Genomic DNA, 19,372 nt, shown 5'->3' with positions numbered 1-19,372 from the left:
GGTGAACCCGGTGCTGTCAGGAAATGCTGGGCAGCAAACAAGGATGACACAGGTCTGCAGCTCAGCGGCGGTAGATGCAGAGGGCCAGCACGACACAAACATCTTCTGTGCATCCTGACCCACCTCCCTGCTGCGGTTTAATCTGGGAAACTACTTCTAAAGAGCAGAAAGTGGCCAACTCCTTTGCCTATCAGTAAAAGGGGACGGTGAGTGATGCGTGCATCTTGCTGCTGCTGACTTTGGTACTTTCTCTAACAGCCCAGTTACCACTTTTGGGCATGGATACGCAAACAGGCCAAGTGAAAGCCTTTGCCTACATTTTGACATGGTAACCAGGCAAATTCTCTGCAGTGCGTCAGTAATCCTCCATGTCAGTCTTATAACTTATGTGGTTCCCTTAATTTTCAAGAGGAGGAGATGATGCACCTCAGGGATGCCACACGAAGCCCACCAAGCTCTAACATCACTGTGTCCTTTAGCAACAACAACCTTTGAAGAGATTAAGAGCTGGCAGCTGCAGCTGCTGGGTTTAGGACTTACATAACTTGTGAAAATCCTCTCTTCGGGCCTGATGTGTCTCCGGATTTCACATTCGTTTGGCTGAAGGACTGTGATCCCATCATCAGAAAAAACATAGAACATATTCCCAACACTCAGGCCTTGAAGGGGGATAAAGGAAAAGAAGCAGGAATGTTTTTGGTATGTATCCATAGCTGTTAGGACTTAGTTAAGAAGCCTCCCTCCTCCCCCAACAAGCAGAATCTGCCTCACATAAAGGTTGGTTGGTTGGATGCAGTCGGTGCATTCACAAAATCAAACTTCATGTCACAACAAGGGCTTCAAGAAGTGAAGAGGTACAGACACGTTCAAAAATGCCTTGCCTTGGTGGCGGTGCTTGTACACAAATAACTCTGTCCAGGTCTTGTGCGTATATACCAAAGCCAGATTTGATAACAAGAAGCCCCTGCATTGCATCGGTCACTCCCTCAGGTTATGACTATGGTTTTTCTATGATTTCACTAAAACCAGCTTGCTAATAATTTGAGAACTGCAGGAGAAGCTTCAGCTAAAACTAACCTGAAGGTTATCCTGTTACAGGTAACTTGACTGTGATGTAAAATGGAAGTGCTCTGTATCCAAAAAGATCTCTATTTCCCCGTGTTCTGGAGCTACCTGCATGAGCCTAACTACAGCCACCAAAACAAACACATTTTTGAAGTCTTGCAAACTGTAATTCACAAATGTGGAGTAGTTCAGCATCGCAACAGCACTCATTTATCCAACTGGGGCATTCCAGGAGATTTGGAAAACTGGCTGCCTGTCATTGCTTTGCTGTGAGGAGGTTGTATCTCATCACTTCTGCCGTGCAGAAATGCCTTAAAACACCAATAATTTGGTTGTTCTCCAGCTACATGCAATTGCAGCAATGAGCACCTTTAAGAAATGGTCAGGATCTTTTCAAGCAGTCTAGTTAGAAAGATCCAGGAGTCATTTCATCTTTTCCACCACCACCACTAAGTGTTTGCCATGACCACTGTCACCCCTGTAACATTGATAGTGTACTTATCTGCTAATGATATAGTGATGTGAGAATTTGTAATTTCTAATTAATTACATTTTACCCATGGAGAAATAAGGTCCTGGTTCTACAGGCCTGAACAGCATTCAGCCTTACAATTCCCTTGGCTGCTCCAGTGATAGCAGCTCCAGACACTGCTCACATCTACAGTTTCCCCCACCTCTTAAGTGTTTGCAGGACCGAGGTCTCAATCATCACCAAACCTCCACTATAACAACATGTATAATTTGGACAAATGCATTTTGGGGAAATTTTAATCAATTCCATAGTATTTAGAAAGGCCAGAAGAAGTTTTATTCGGTGCTAAAACCCCCTCTTTTTGTGCCAAGTAAGGGGCTTCAGAGCACAAAGCCTCAGCACGTGGTGTTTGCTGTACTGACAATGTTCAAGCTGAGTCTCCCTAAACCATACCACAGAAATACCCCAGTTAGGGCATCAGGCGGGTACAGGAGCCACGATCCTTAAATGTGATGCCACAGTGAGGGATCATGCATGTAGGAAAAGAGGTACTGAACTTCCATCAAAACCAAGTTATCTTTATGGACTAAGGGCTCACTTCTCCCAAGTATGTTGTTAAAACATTTCATTCGGGCACTTTGGACCAAAATCTGCGCTCACAGCATGCACACAACTCCCACCTCCTTCAGTGGGACTTGAGTGAACATATCAGAGGGCAGAGTTTGACCCTGGCTGGAATGAGTGCACATATTGCCATGAGTAAAGGATTTTAATCCTAAAAAGTGGAAACAGGCAGGCAACGAATTATGACTGTTGTGAAGATGCTCATTATTATTTTCATGCACGATAGTAGCGTGATTTCATCTAATGAGCCTGTAACAATGAGGGTGTGTTTCAGAACTAAGGCTACAATTAGTCACAGAAGTACTTTGATAATTATTTTACCCCATTACGTTTCGAGTTAGTGACTTGGCAAGTCCCACACTTTATTTTACAGTCAAATGAGTGGAAGTTTTAATACTGACTGGCTTAAAATATGATCCAAACAGCATCCAGTACTCTCTTTTAAAAAGAGCTTACCAAATGCTTTTTTTAGAGAGTAATCCTCACACTGATTTTTAGACAAGGCAGTTTTCTCATCAGCCAAACCACGTGTTTTATTGTGACTTATGAATTATTCGCCGAGTCCTGGTTGGGGTACATCTCTAAACAATCTCATGGACATCGGTAAAACAGACTGTGCTCTTGGTTCTACTGCTGCAGCTCCTGGGTCTGGGGAATTATTTCAGTGCAGAAGTGGGCAATGGGGAATTTCGCAGAGCTGTGTTATTTATAGTAGTGAGGCAGGTACCAGATTGGAAACTGGGGGAGTGATGAGAAACGTTTTTCTTTCCCTTTTTAATTGAAGACATTTCAGTTTGGATGACACAACTAGCTCCAAAACTAATGGCTTTATAAAAGGCAGCATACTTCATCTGTGTAGCAAAAACCATCACGTAACGAAACCCCCTTTAAGAACAGGGACGGTTTCCTAACCATAACAATTCTTATTTGAACCATTCTAGATGAAGTTGATTCTAACATCTTTATTTCAAGCACTTCAGGAGGACACCTGATGACAACCAGAGCTGAACACAGTCTCCAACTGAGTGTACTTTTGTATTTCCCTACTTGGAGATCAAAGGGCAAATTTGTCACTGTGGAGTAATTTCCTCTGATTTCAACTTTGAATAATTTGCCTCAATTTAACCTGAATGCTTGGAAGCATTTTAGAACTTAAATTTAGTTACAAAAAGGCTTTCGGCTTTTAAAGTACATACATTCCTATACTGATGATTGCCTGCTGGCTCAGTATGCTCCCTTTACCCAGGTATAAAGCAAGCAACACTCGCTGCAGACATGAACACTGACATGAAATAAATCTCTGCCTCACATTTGGGCTACTTGTAGCTTTATCTGTGCAAAATTCAAGTCTGGTTTGTACATTGAGTAAATATTGCACGTGCTTCCAGTTCCATGTTTAACCGGCTGGTCATGCTATGTGCACTCACGTTTTGAGGTCTAACCTGTGCGTGATCTGTGAAGGCTTTTGAGGACAGACTGATAGACTGAATTTTGTTAATCACTTGTGTTAATTTACTTGTTACTTTGACTTGCAGCAACAGCTTGTCTTACACAATATTCTGCCTAGTTATTTCCCCGATAGCTTTAGTTACTACAGACCTTGTGGGCACTAGGGTGTGATCATTTTAAGGGAGCTCAAGTCTACCAATCCATTTGTTAATACTGCTACTCACAGATAAGTTTTTATTTTAATGGAATTAAAAGAATACATTAAAATGTAAAGCCAAAAATACCATTCCTCTCTTTGAGCTTTTTCTGTGCCAAGATTTCACATGCTAAAGGACATTTGATGGATTCTTTGTCTACAATGAACGTGCTGATCAACTACTATAGAACAACACAGGGGAATAAACCTGCTCTAAAGATACTGAATTGCTTAGGAACATCAATAGTAAATCTGCTTTTACTGCTCACATCTTCCCTGTACATTGCTCATACTTGAATTTGCAATGTTGATAAGCAGCAAGTTCATATTGTTTAGCAGAATTATAGTAAAAATTTCTGCAACCAACTTCTTAGTTGGTTCTTTAAATATTACTACTACATCTGGTAGGGTTATCCAACTCCTTTATAAAGGAGCATAAGGGATGCAGTATATAAACAGCCATGTAGCATCCTGCAGATGAGGCTGGACTGATTAGATGCACTAGAGATTTCACTCCAAGCAGAAGGGAAATAGCAATTCTTAGTGCCTATAATGCCATTTACAGGAACATCAGCAGTGAAGAGATACATTTCAGTGCCGTGCACCAGCCACCTGTAGGTGGCATATTTGGGAATAAGTGCTGGAGAGCTATCTTAGGCTGTTGTGCCACATCTCATGACCTCCAGCCTGCTGCATCTACTGCAGGAATGTGTCTGCAGCAGGCAGTGGGACAGCAGGTATGCATGGGGTGTTTGCATACCTGGCCGAGGTTGCACCGGTCACTAAGGGCTGGCACTTCTCTTCTGCCCCTACAATCCTTTGGGCCAAGCCACAGCAATCCAGAAAGCTCCAAGCCAAAGGCATGAAGCCCAGCTGTCATTTTGGGTACCTGGAGGCACTACATATGAAAGGGTCTTTGCACCTTCCAAAGGCACAGTGAGTGGGGAGCCCTTCTTGGAGGACCACCAGGAGGAAGAGGTGTTTGCAGGAGGCAAGGGGACACGGTCAAGAGCAGTTTGTAAGTGCACAGGGGTTCCCCACAAAGCTGGAAGGACACCAAGATCCCAACTTCCTCATATGCAACTGGCGGATGAAAGAACTGGCTTATGCTTGGACTTCAACCCAAGAACCTTCCTCTGGTGAGGAACACACAGCCTCGAGGAGCCAGAGGCTGCGCTCCCCATCGAGGCACTTACAGAGGTGCTTGAGAGCTCCTTGGGCCTCTGCACAATGCACCTTACTGTGCGTTTTGGACATTATGATGCACAAAATCAAACACATTTTCATTTCAAGTGCCTCCATAGTATCTCTGAGTCAATTAGCTGGTTAGGAGGGTGTTTGATTTTCTAATTTGGCTTCCAAGACACACAGATGTTGACCTTGCGCAGGGCACACCGTACATCTGATCAAACTAGAGATCTTAATTGCCAATTAAAACAAGGAGAAGTGGGGCAACCTTTACTCTGCATTGATTTAAAGGACAGAAGGAAGCAAAACCTGTTGTGGGGTGGCTTTTTTTTGTCTGCCTAACAGTCAAGAACACAATTTTTGTTGCTTAGTAAACATCACTACACGCTACTGAGGAGGAAGAGCTTGAATTGCTTGCTTAAAACGCAGTCTATTGGATTTATGTCCTACTTGTTCAATTATGGTAATTCGGGAGCACTTCTGACACTCGTGCAATTGTTAATGCAGCTTGAGAATCTTCAGGCTACTCACACTTGGGGCACTTTATATAAAATTTCCATTTTTACATATTTTATGGTCATCTATTATTTCTTAGTGGGAAAGTATCAGAAGGCACGATTTATATTACGAGAGCGATAGCTCTTCTCAGAATAGTTTAGCTTTTAAATGTCTGGTCTCTACTTAATCTGGTAACTGTGAAAGCTGATAGAGTTAGCAGCAAGTCAGTGGAGAATGGCCCATCATGGAATTATTAAAGCAGACAAGCACATTATCACTACGACAAAAGAACTTTACTGCAGTACCTTCCTCTCGCCACAGTATGTTTGCAACTGCAGCATCAGAAAATTGGGGAAGCCAGAAAATAATCAGGAACAGAAAAAAAAACAAAACAATGTCAAAATTGTCATTGTAGCAAGAAACTGAATTAACACTCATGTTTACAGGAACTGTTTCATTTGTGAACCCTTTGTAACATTCATTCAAATAATACCAGGAAAGAGAGAGAGTTCTAAATACATTTGCTCCTTCCAGAGACAACTTTGAACCTTTGACATAGGCAAAATCCTACCTCAAATGAAGCCTTTACATAGATCTTACTAAAGAGAAGGCGTTACCTTCAAACGTAATGTACATGTATGTTTTCTGTACAGGTTCAATCAGGAAACATCACACCTTTCAGAAGCCTGAGACTGGCAGTTAAGGCAGCTACACACTGTGCTGCCTTTCTTTGTGGAATTTCATGCAACTACGTTCTGTTTTAGGATTCAAATACTTTTTGAAAGTACACCTGCATTTGAATTTCTGTTTTAGATAGATCCAATTATTTCTCGCCATACTGCAATTTCCCTTGCTCAAGTATTCAAGGGAAAACGAGCAATATTAACAAGAGTACATAAATCTATTTAATGAGGAATAGAATATATTTTCCAAAGACTCACCATGAGAGCACATATTTATGGCTAACTTCGTTTTCAATTCTTGCTCTACATTAACAGCCAGAAAAGTAGCAAAAATCCCATTTGCACCTAACCTTTTAGTATCCCCATAAACCCAAGCAATCTCCCAAGTAGTTAAGAGAGCAGAATTAGAAAGAATCAGGCCACTGGGAGCTTTTCCACTGAGGCAACTGATCACCTCCTCCATTAATTGTGTTGCGGGGACAGTGCGGTCAAGATAACATTGCCACACTCCTACGGGACACACGCAGCTCAGAGCGGCTGGGGGAATATTTGTCTTGGAAGTGGAATATAATTTCACACCGAGGGAAGCCTGTTTTGTTGGTTAGTGACGTAAATGCAGGGAAAATCAATAATTCAAACAGAACATTTCCCAAGCATCTAAATATCTGAGAACTTCACCTCGTAATTGGCTTTAACAGCAGAAATCAAAGAAGTTCATTTTCTGAAACCACATATAATTTGACATAATACTAGGTTTGGGATTCTCTGATATCTAAAACTAGTGCAAATCTGTTACTTTATTAAAGACGTTACCTGTACCATATCCATACATTTTTGGCACATAAAAGGCACCATAAACCCGGGTGAGGAGATTTTACCTTCCCTGTGGATTGCTTCCCAAACCGGTATACAATCATCTCATCAAAGCACAGACAAACCTGCCACTACCTTACGAGTCCAACACACCGCATGCAGTAGACTGAAGCATTACATTGCATGTATACCATTACATTTAACTACTCTTTAAAGAAATAAATCCATGGAAAGTGAAGCTTACGGGTCTTTCTTGCCGAATCCTCTATGAAAAGTGATGATATGTCCTCGTCCACTCCCACCTCGTTTTTAGCAATGCAGGTGTAGGCACCAGTGTCTTCATATCGCACGCTACTGATATGAAGTTCACTCCCGTTTGCTGTAAGAAAGACACCCATAAACCCTGTTCCTCACTGCTGCTAATTGCTTTTCCTGCTCTTAATTGCCTTCCATCGCCTGGCAACAACAGGGTGGCTTCACCACATGTTTCCCTGTACATAACTAGAGGTATTTTGGGGATTCTCATCACAGTTGATGTTTTGCTTCTCTCCATTAGCACATACACGCTCTGTGCCAGGAACAAACAAAGAAGAATCCCAAGTGCAAAGGATAAATTGCATTTCATTTATTTCTTCTTGTTAAAAAAGAAAGAAATGCTTTGGCTTTAGGGGAGAAAAATTAAATTGAGTTTTGTAAACTGCTTTTCATCAGATCACCAAACACTTGGGTCTGGGAGGGGTTTCTCCACTCCTATCATTTTGCTTTCTGGAGTGGGACCATTGCCTAAGACCTTATTCTAAGACATTGCACCCAGCCATGCAGGGAGATCTGTGTTGGCAACACTGGCTGAGGGCTGCAACACACCATAGCCAGACTGAGGGGGATGTGAGGAGGCTTTCAATATGCTTATACAGAGTAAGTATTTTTGCCTTTTGCTGTATCTGTTGCAGCCTTGTTTGAACAAGGACCTATAGGAGTCCAGAGCCCAATTCCCTCTGCAGAGGTGGGCGTGAACCACAGCCTAATTTGAGCTAACTTGCTTCTAATGCAAATAAACCCAAATAAAGAATTTAATGCATTCCTCCTCTGCTTTGCACAGCTCTGCACAAGAGGCGAGGCAGTGGAGAACCAAGCACGTGTCCGGTTAACAGAACACTGTTACCACTCCGATCAATCAATACTGTGTTTCCTGAGAAATTCACAGGAGAAGAAGATAAAAAGGAAGAACAGGGGTTTTGTAACACAATTTCCAACAACTGCGGCTTAGGGAAGGTGCAGGAACTTCTGGTTTAAAGTGCAAAATAATCCTCCTTAATCCCCGTCTACAATACTTTAATTAATCAGAACTCCGTTCTTACCTAGAAGCATTAGTTGTTTGGATAGTTTTGGCATGATATCAATGCCGTTCTTTAGCCAGGTAATTCGGGGATTAGGGATGCCTTCGGCGTGACATCTGAGGCTCGCCGACACGCCGGGCTCCTGCGCCTGCGTTTCCGGGTACACGCGAATCACTGGTGGCACTGTGGGAAACAAGGAATTGGACAATTTAAACTCACCTTCCAGTGCCGTTCCCTATCTGGCTCGAGAGAGGAAAAGGTCTGATCCAAGCACCAGGAGACAAGCAACATTTGGGTACAGAAAGGATTCTTCTACAGCTCAACTTTGGGGGCAGAAAATAGGAAACAATAAACCAATGCCAGGGAGCAACCCTGATATCGAGTTTTGTATTTAGACTGTTCTTGCTTTGTCTTCCTTTCTTTCACTAAGGGACTAAGGAAAATTAAGTGAAGTTGGATGAAAACCTAGGGCGAGTACTCATGTATTTAAAAATCAAAGTATAAATTTCCAGCCTTCACTGAATCTAGTAAAGAAGAAACTGGACTTCTTGCCTATTAGAAGTAGCACATTATTCACCATTTTAATCAAATAACCCATCAGGAAATAGCCTGTATATTCGCTACCTGCTATTCTGAACAAATAAACTACTTCCCTTTTTCCTGAGAGGCTTTCAAAGCGTGACTCATCTTGTTTCAGGAAGGCCCCTCTGAACTATTTAATATACTCGGCTGGCAGAACTACTAATTATATTACAATTTGAGACAAGTTCATTGATTTTCAATCACGTTGCCTTCATTGCTCAAATCAACAAGGCTTCACATCGCCCATTGACTCTTTCTTCACAATTCACTCGCCTACTTTTGAGGAGAAATTGCAATATTGCAATATCAGTAAAAAATACAAGTGGAATCCTCCTTCCTTTCACCTCGAGGGATTTAATAAAAGGAAACATGAGGATGTGCTGTATTTGGCTGATGGTATTTCAAGGGTGGCCATGGACTGCTCTGTTTCATAACCAAGCGGTCAACATTATATTAAGAGATTTTGGGACTTGGATGTAACTGTTGAATGATGTACAGCTGTGTAAAACCACTGTCAGAGTCAAATGCGGATGTGATATGTGGGAGCCTGACTTCTTCCTCAAGGAAAATGAACAACCTCTGCAGGAACTAATGGAGAATTAAGGAAAAATCGTGGGGTTTCTTTAAGATCACCTGAATGAGTTAATAACAAACTTCAACTGGAGATCACTGGCTCAAGGTACCTAACACGGTGCTGTCTTTTTATATAGTCCATCATCAAGCTCCAGGCCTGGCAAAATTAAATTGTCTTAACAGTTGCTTCAGAATAAAATGAAATCTGTGTTTGCAGCTTGCTATGTGTCTATATACCCATATGGGCATAGTTTAAATAATTACATTCACTAGCATACACTTTCCATCTATTTTTTATGGGCCTTACCAGAGAGAGATATTTTACTTCTGTCTTACCTGCCAGCTGCCAAGTACTAACCAGAGCTGAGTCGTCAGCTTGGAAGGAAATCAGCCACGACAGAAAGCCCTCAAGTCTACTTGGGTTTTATAGCTTTAACAGTGAGAGATTGCTCAGGTGTAATCTGAAAGGAAATGCCTCTGGGCAAAAAAAGGGGACTTTTAGCAAAGGAGTGGCTTTAAACTTCACCTCTGCACTAGATGTGTGGGTTTACTTCCTTGACTCATATTTCCTTCACTGGAGAAGAAGAGAAAATGTGTTATAAGACACAGAGCAGCAAGTAAACCCACCCAAGATCTTTTTTAATCAGGAGGTTACCAAAAATATAAGCTTGCTTTATTAAACTGAGATTTCAAATTCCAAATAAGAGCATTTAATGGCTTTTCATCTTCTCCTCCTCCCATTACTGTCAGAGTTGCGGCTCCTCCTGACTTCAGGAGGTGCCGGATCAAGTGGAAGGTGAGCAAAGGAAGCGATGTGATGCTGGAAATGGCTGGCAGCTGTCAGAGCCACCCCTGGGTTTATTGAAGAGACAGTGCCCAAGCAATTCAGGGCAATAATGCCATGAGTCAGGAGCTTCTCATTCCATCTGCACCTCGGAAAATTAATTGGAATCTCTCCGAGTCAGTGTCTCCAGGCGAGACAGGATAAAGATAGTAATTTCTGGCCACTTTGACAGGGTTTTATGAAGGTCCTGCACTCAGTGCTTGTCTCGCCTATGATTTGCTTGCTACTAGTAACATTTTTAGAACGAAATGATTTAGGAATTGAGGTGCTCTGAAAGGTTATCTGATTTATTCCGACTCACGGATGAGAGGCATTTTGTCTCCTACAAATGCACAGGAAAAACACATCACCCAAGGAGGCCAGATGCCCAAATCCTGAAGTCAACTGACAGCACTTAATGTCCCCAGGGACTTTCCCTATTCTCCAGATGGCACAACCTGCCTTTTCCAGTCCCCAAGCAATCCTGGCCCTCTCTGTCTGCAGGTTTGCCTGCCCTAGCCTCTTGCAGACAGACTTGGGTGCCCAAGCTTGCAGCTACTTGCATGAAAACCAGCTTGGAACAAAGCCCATGGGGTCCTGTGCCATGTGCAGAGCTCTGCTCCTGCCAGGATAGAATGGTTTGGGTTGGGAGGAACCTTAATGCTCATCTAGATACAGCTGCCTGCCTGTGCCTGCCCAGCTCAAGGCAAGAAGGAGATCCCCCAGCCAACTTCACACCCTTCCCTAATATACCCCAAATGGCCAAAGGCACCAAAGCAATTTCCTCACCAACCAGCTCTTGAAGGAGATAAATCCCATTTCAGACACCACCCATTTAATGCTCTCAAAACCAGTGTGGGTTGATAACTTTCTTGTAAGTTTGCTTTAGGCTTTCCTAAAGGTTTTTTTGCCTCACACCACTTTAGCCTGCATGTGAGAAATCCTCATCTTTTACCTGCAGAGCTGAAAACACAATAGACTTCTAGCACAGAAGGCAGCTCAGGGGTCCTAGGGACTGCATCAATGTTCTGCATGAGAATTAGGTTAACTTGAAATTATAGCAAGGTGTTTTTCCCAGTGATTAATGAGGGAAGTGTTTGTTTTCACCTACAGAAGTATGTGTTGCTTCCCCATTCCTGCCCTTACCATTTTCCTGCTCCTTCCATTTTTAAACATTTTATTTCTTTTCCCTTGTCTAACATAATTCATTGCACAGGCAAATTATTGCGTGGAACCTGCCTTGTGATAACAGCAAACTGCAGCACGCATTTTTATTGTCCTTGAAACAAATTAACACATTCCAAGTAAGCACATTTTGCTTTAAACTTGCAAAAATTTCAGCTCCAGACTTTGGAATATATGGATTATCCTTTGCTATTTCCCTTGGTGAATATATATCATTGCTAAGCATTACTGTGCCTGCAGCCAAGGGCAGTATAAAAATGCTATTATCTTAAGCAAAGTGGGAAAAAAAGAGGCATTCAAACAAGCATGAGATTGGGTAGATTGCCTACTACTGCATACTGAGTAGTACCTTGTGAGCAGACCAATTCATTACAATAAAACAGCTCAGGTGATAAAGCACACGATGAGCACAGATGGCAATACCAAGGCCCAAAGACGTACATTGCTGCTGTAGGACCTATATACTCCAGGGCCTAGTAATAATTGATAGATTAATCATTTACTTGAGATGTTTTAATCTTTCCATTTATGATTTGAAAGGACTTTGCAGCGTTATATGTTTTCTCTTGAAAAGTCACATTAACAAAACATCCTTGTTTAAAACATCTCTCTGCTACTGCAGTAATGTGTCCTACTGGACCCTTACAATTGTGCTGAGGGTCCAATGGCTTTTTAAACCCCTTTTCAAAGAATACAACATTCTGATTTATGCGGCTGTTTTCCAGAGTGCAAGGACAAAGGGAAATGATGCCCCACACTCAGCAGCCTCTTGATTTGCAAACTATCAATTTTCATAGTTGATTACAATTTTATGAGATTCTTTATCCTCAGCAACTCTTCTTTTCTCTTGAAAGTGATAAATTGCTTTTCCTCCCTACACTTAGTGTATGCTGAACACATTTCCCAAGCAATACAGCAATATCCATGCGTAGGAGAGAACATAATCTTCCCACTGTTCTTGGCTTCTCCTGATCAAAGATACCAGCATGAAAGATGTATTTCTCATTCCTAAACTTTGTGCTGCCTTTCAGGGCATTCTTTCCTTTCAAAGACATTGAGGTCCAGCTGTGCAAATACACTGACCTGAATTTTACCACTGCTGTGACTCTTAAGATAGATGAGATCATCCCAAACGTGCCATATCAAATGTCCCATGCAGGCTGCATTTCACACATGTGCTTTATGCTCCTTGCCCAGATGTGAGCCAGGGGTTTGGGACATTCATCTGGTGGTCTTCACCTTTTCTGCCTAACAGGATTCTCATCTTTGCCTGAGCATCTGGATCTGCCTGGGTTACTTGTGATATCCTGAACCAGCTACTACAAAGGGAAGAACTGCCAGGGTTGTGTGGCCCAGGTACAGCAGCAAGCATCCATAAGGACACTGTTTCCCTGCAGAGCACAAGGATATGCCTGTCTTCCCACAGAATTTACTGTGATGAAGTGAATCTCATAGAAACATGGAACAGGCTGGGTTGGAAGAGACCTTAAAGCTCATCCAGCTCCAACTCCACAATGCAGCTGAAGGTACACAACACTGTCCTGCCATCGGACCTGTTGTCCCAGCAGCAGCTATTGGAGGAAGCCACGACAGAGGCAGAAAAGGAGAGAATACAAGGATATGGGCAGCCAGTCACATCAAGAAATGCAGAACACAGCTTTGCAACGTCTAATGGCTCACATGGGAATATCAGATGCTGTAGGACAAAGATTTCTAGATCCTGCAGTGTCCCCTAGCATTGCCTAGAGCTGATAGCAGAATGCATGGCATTTTGTTGCAGTATTTATTGACTACATAGCAACATTAAAAAAGTCAACATGGAAAGTGGGGATTTTTTTTGTTCTATTAGTAAGAAAACCACATGCAGCTGCAGCCTGTAACTTCTGTTTAAAAGCAAAACAGGATCTTTCAACAAGTTAAAGCTAAGTGGCAGGCATAAAGATGAAAGGAAGCAACCCCTCCCCACACTCCATCTAGCTTTCCTCTCATTCTGGCTTTAGTTCCAAAGCCTTTGGGCCTTATATTCTCAGTGATGATAAAGTCTACATTGTTGTCTGCCAACTAAACTCCATTCAGAGCTCATAACATATCACATAATATACACAGGATTAACTTGTTAGCTTGCTTTTCTTTCAACTGCCATTCATCAAACAAAGAGCACTCTGAGGAAGGAAACCCATTTTCCCAGCTGCAGCACGCACAATCTAGTTATCCACGTTGCTGAGAATTTACACTTTACTGTCTCGAAAGATGACAAGTTATTCTGTAGAAACATTAAGTCAGTTTTCACTCAAATCAACCGGATGCTTCATGCTCTCCTCCAGGTACTCCCTGGGAGTGGGGAGCATTTACACACGTCCCGAAGAGCTGAGCTGCAGCCAAACCTAAACCCCACGTCCACTATAGCACTTCTTACAGTGCATAAACATCCTTTTACTGTCAGCTTCTCTCTATTAACCTGTGTGTAGCTATCTGCACTTCCCAACTGTAAGCTCTCCTTTGCAGATGATCGTGGACATCTAGAGAAAGAACTAAATATTAAATTTCCTTTAGAATATATCCTCTGGGATAAAGTTACTGGATTTCCTTGTAAACTAAATACTTTCAAAGCAGAGTACATCAAAATCTACCCATGGTGAACAACAGGTTACACTGTCTCCTATTCTGCAGATACTGCTGGTCATATTAGCACATATAAACCCAGGTTTAAAGTTGGACATGATTTTGCTGCTGGAGAGGTGGATATTGCACTGGCTGGTCCCTCAATGAAATGCTGGCTGAAGCTAATGTAATATTGAACTAAATCCAATGGTCTGAGTTTGAGGCCAGAAGAAAGATAGGGAATGCCTGAATATAAGTTCTACCAAGTACAAATGTGGTCCAGGGAATGGAGGGGAACCAGAAAGCTGGAATATGGCCTGTGTGATTCTCTTACCTGCAAAGGGTCTGCCCTCATTTTGCAACCCTGTGGAATATATCCTTAGCCAGTGTACACAGCTCTTAGTGAACCAAGCAGACTACAACCAGGTAATAATCTGATACAGAGCTGAGAGTTAGCTCATTTTGGAAACACTGTGCAGTATTTATTTCAATATCCTGGGCTCCTTCCTGCAACAGAAATGATTTTCTGGAAGAAGAAATTACTGAAGCAACCCTTCTGCTGGCAGAAGTAGTAATTAGTCTAAGAGATGCTTTGAAACGCTGCTCTTAGCTCTATGACTCTATTGACAGCTTGTTAAACTGTTAGGACTGAAGCCCAGGTAATTATACACGTTCCTCCCTTGGTACCTATCCTGTTGATTGCCAGTGTGGTTTCAGGAGTGAGCAGAGCCCGAGCTAGGTTCATGCTCGTGCACACACAACAGTGCAGCTCTTCACGCCTCTGTGTGCATGAGGTTAACGCGCACCTTCGCTTACGGGAACATTACATGGATTGTCATACATGCCATTTACTAACCATTCACCTGAAGGATGTGGGTCTGATACAGCTCTTCATAGCCGTAGGCATGACAGGTGTAATTGCCCATGTGAATAGTTGTTACCTTGGTGATGTAGAGGGAATCGTCTTCTCCAAAGTCCTGTATGGAAAGAAAGACAGGAAAGGTGCCTCATTACTTAGGAAAAACATCATAACCACCACGTGAAGGGACACGACACACCAAACCTCTTCAGTGGTTTTGATAGCACCATGGCTTGGGAGCACAGCTTGAGTTTTGAACAGCAAGTTATAAAGTTCATAAATCAACATGCAGGGAGAAAGAGAACGGCAATTTAAGAGTAAGGCAAAACAACCCATCTGAGAACATGAACTTCTGTGCTGGCTGCTAACAAGGTGTTCTTTGCACATAAAAAAGGTGGCAATCTCCAGCTGTTTAATTTATGGAGGAATTTAGTATCTACCCTTTAGCCTTAGATGCATAAAATGCTAACTTCTGGGTGGGTTGAAGTTTCCTTTATCTATGCCTGTTCTTAGAAAATGCATTGTAACCTTGAGATGTGATGAGAAAGAACTGAAACTGTCACTTATCTCAGACAATATCCTAGGCAGGAGACGAGGAAGCAGACAAAGAGCATTTTCTCAGAGAACCCTGGTTTGATCTGCAACTGCTTGACAAGTATCTTCCTTTATCCCCTTCATCTTCCTAGATCTGCTCTTGCATTACTACAATTTTTAGTTACAGATGGGAAGAATATGAGTTATTAAAGCGGTTTTTAGCACTTGAATATGTTGTACAAGTGCCCTGCTCTGGAATTCATTTCAGATTATAGTTAACAGAACCACAGCACTGATGGGCGTATGAAGCGGCTTCTCTCGTTAACTCCGTTACCATTCAGTCTTCTGCAGCTCCAGGATGCTTGTACTCCCATGTGAAACCAGAAGGATTCATTTTAGAAGCAGTTCATGTGCTTAAAGAATGGGTTTTCTTTAATTAGCTCCCTGTGTGAAGCGTTTTAAACTAAACTTTGCAGTATTTCACTGCAGAAATACGGGAAAATTCAACTTGGAATCAGGGCGGCGTGAACCCAGTGCAACAGTGTGAGTGTTGAAGAGTAGTTTTGCCTGTGAAAAACCAAGGACTTTATTATCCCATTTTCATTGGGCTGGATTTTATACATGTTACAAGGCAGACTGAGAGGCAGCTCTGAGAAATACAGAGTTTACAGGCAGGACAGCACCCCTTCCCAAAGCACAGACCTTAACCTGAGAGGACACAGACATCACCTCCCTGCTGGTGCTATCTGCTACCTGGAAGCATGTGCTGCCCCAGCGTATGAACATGTATGATCCATTATCTATGTACAGTATATGAAAGGATGAATTAATGTATGAACAATTATGAAGAATAAATGCACAGATGATCCTGGAATTCAAAATCTATACCCAAAAGTATCTGAGATATTACTGCCACTTGGGTGTCAGGCAGATTTAGCATCTACACTATGGGATAAACTGGTTATGCTACCCAATATATTATTTCAAGTATTACTCAAAAATTCCCATTTCAAGCATTTGCCTGTTTGTTGGTCTGCTACATCTTTCCTGATGGAAAGTAAAGATGCATGAATAACTGCAAACAGAAAACACATCAACCCTGGTCAAGTGATATTTGCATGAGAGGCAAAAAAAGCTTGCAGTGGAGGCGACTGCATAACAGAGTTTAAAAGTTAACCCCAAAGCAAATCAAATGGAGTTTAGAGCAATAAAAGCAGGATGGCTACTTTTATGGAATGATTTACAAGGTGGTGTGGAAAAACAGGACAATAAAATCGTCTGGTTTAGGTATGCTGCTTCCTTGAAGATATCTCGGAAAAATAATATGAATGCTTGCTTTGTGCTCTGTAATTGTCTTTTTATGGACGATCTGCTTTTCCCAATGCATACAAATGTATTAATATAAGACCCTTGCAAAAACAAACTGATGCAAACCTGTGGTATTATTCCCTTCCTCTCCAAACACATTTTTATTGTAAAGAGAAGCTTATATTGGTAAAAGCATCATTTATGACTTTTAGAAACTATTTTCTGACTTCTAGCACATAAAGAATGTTATCAAAGACGGTTTGGGTTAACACCATGCCATTTATGTCAGGCACAGAAGGAATTAACCTGCCCTGTGTAACTTGTGCACACACGGATGAGACTACAATGTTATTAAGAATGACCAGTACTAGATGTGGGAAGGAAAAAGGGATTATGACATGCAGGTTCAATACTGAAACCGCTGTTGCTACAAAAAGAATGCTGAATTCTCTAACAAATTAGTGACTTTTTCTGTGTGTTTATTGCAGCTCATGGCTTCTCCTTGTCTTTCCCTGTGGATATAATTAGTACATTAGGATTTCACAGTTCTATTTTATATATATATGCATGCATTCTTATGCACAAGTGCTTTCTGTGTATTTTATAAGGGTGTATTTGTAAAAACCCAAGCCCTAGAGCATTAGCAAATGATGAGTCTGACTCTTTAACAGCCTCTAACTCTCTGTGTCACACTCACCCCAGGCAGGAGTCCCGCAGCGCAACAGAAGCCACTTCCCACAGCCCTCCAACACTGCACTGCCTGGGGGAGCTCCTAGGAGCTGCTGGGGTGCATCACTGTAGTAAGTTAACACTGACAGTGTGCTCAGCGGCTGGCTTGGTTTGCTGGGGAGCGGTCCTCGACGGCATCTAACACCATCATGCTGCACACACACAGCTTGATCAAGCTGAGAAGGAACTGCAGGTCAATGAGGGCTTCTTGCCTCTCAAATATGGCTATCAGCCAAATGGAAGCTATTTGCACAAACGTTTTTAGAGGCTCAGGTTCTGAGCTCCATCCCTCCACCCCCCCAAACACGCATACATAAGCCTGCTGGGAGAACTCGCAGGGGTGGGGCAGAGGGAATGGGAAGAATTCACTCTGGGAAAAGGCAGAGGGAGCATTTCAAGTGCTTTGATTTTTCTGGATGGCTTTTGCTTGCAAAGCAAGGTTTCCATCTCGCCACGAGCCTGAAAGCAGTCAGAGGGAACCAGAAACATCTATAAAACTGATGGAACATGGTTCTTTCTCTCCCTAAAACTCTCTCACCTTTAAAGCAGAGTACTCTGAGGGCTGTCCAGGCATCTCAGCTAGCCTTGCAGAACTCCTGGGGCTGGGGCTGCCCTACTCCTACCCCAGCAGTGAACTGGAGAGACATTTTTACGTATCATCCCAGACAAAGGATAGGCAACCAGGAGAAAGGCAAATAAGACACTTCTGAGACACATCTTTCCTCATTTACCATCGAAGGTGAAATTTCCTTGTGAAGAAGAAGCAGCAGCAGAGGTGATGAAAACACAGGCAGAAACTATTCTAACCCCCCCCACTGATGAGCTTTGCTTCAAAGGGGCCAGATAAGGACAGAGTGTTCATCACCTCTATTTTATGAAATTCATTATAAGATAACATTACATGTTCTGGGGTAAAGAAAAAAATGACTCAGCAAGCTATGCCTATAATTTCTCCTAATTGATAAGGTCGACTGGTGGCAGATGATAAATCAACTTCTCCAGCAGTTTGTCTCTTGTTTTCTCTCCCTTGTTTGAATCAAAAGCTCCCTGTCCTTCCTGAGCTGCCTTTATGTCTTGCAGTTCCCCTTCAAATGAAGCGCTGATTAAGTGACCTCAGAATGTGTTTAAACTTTCCCAGATTAAAACCTTGCCCCACGCTGCATTTTAAGTTGATAACAACCCAGGAAGCTGAAAAATAATAACAAGAAAACGCTGCTTCTGCACACAGTCATTTTCAGACAGAAAAGCAGATGCCAGCAAACGGATAGGTGGGTTTTCTGGTATTGTGCTTCCTTTCCATCACTACTGATTACCCAAAGCATCGATCTCTCCAAACAGAAGGTTTTTCATATTTATTTATCCCATCCCTCCCTCCTAATGCATTCCCTGGCCATGCAATCTGCCGTGGCTCGCAGAGCCCGCGCCTCCAAATGTGTAAAACATTGCATATTGCTTGTACATCTCGCTTCACGTTCTGTCTCGAGTGAAACCCAAGATGTGATTGGAACGGCACAAATCTCCTGCCCTGACACCCAGGAAGGCAGCCGGCACAGAGGGAGCCCGCATTAACCCAGGGCTGAAGGAGGGTGCGAGGCACCAACTGCCTTTTTTTGCCTCTTTCAGATGCTTTTTCATGGAGCGTTTTAACACGTCTTGAGGTTGCTCCAACACAGAAGAGAAACATATTTAGAATCCTTCACATTTTTTGGCAAAGTTTCTTGTTTTCCAGGAAGTCTGAGGAGGAATTAACATAAGGCACTTTCAGATTATTTTGTAGGATAACTTCCAGTTACTTGAGGAAAAAAAATACTTGTCCTACAGCTATAAATAGGAAGAAGGAACAGAAAAACAAC

The 19,372-nt window shown here is 42.4% G+C and overlaps 1 protein-coding gene across 6 annotated transcripts in view; it reads right to left on the bottom strand.

Annotated features, from left to right (window-relative positions):
- Positions 1 to 19,372, bottom strand: part of FSTL4 (follistatin like 4) — a 202,331-nt gene that overhangs the window by 9,349 nt on the left and 173,610 nt on the right. For 5 of the 6 annotated variants that reach the window (XM_057428177.1, XM_057428176.1, XM_057428178.1 and 2 more), the window contains 5 exons: positions 14,946 to 15,066; positions 8,347 to 8,508; positions 7,233 to 7,367; positions 5,798 to 5,824; positions 541 to 659 (listed from right to left, as the gene is read on the bottom strand). In XM_057428177.1, coding sequence (XP_057284160.1) covers positions 541 to 659; positions 5,798 to 5,824; positions 7,233 to 7,367; positions 8,347 to 8,508; positions 14,946 to 15,066 — 564 coding nt within the window. The remainder of the gene's footprint in view (positions 1 to 540; positions 660 to 5,797; positions 5,825 to 7,232; positions 7,368 to 8,346; positions 8,509 to 14,945; positions 15,067 to 19,372) is intronic. The other variant, XM_057428179.1, reaches the window with a different exon arrangement.

The sequence above is a fragment of the Pezoporus wallicus genome, unplaced genomic scaffold (genome assembly GCF_028554395.1).
Source record: "Pezoporus wallicus isolate ANWC-B61680 ecotype Strahan unplaced genomic scaffold, APGP_CSIRO_Pwel_v1 contig_12044, whole genome shotgun sequence".
NCBI classification, from domain to species: domain Eukaryota; kingdom Metazoa; phylum Chordata; class Aves; order Psittaciformes; family Psittacidae; genus Pezoporus; species Pezoporus wallicus.
Note: the sequence above shows the minus strand (reverse complement) of the source record. Positions and strands in the feature narration are given on the sequence as shown.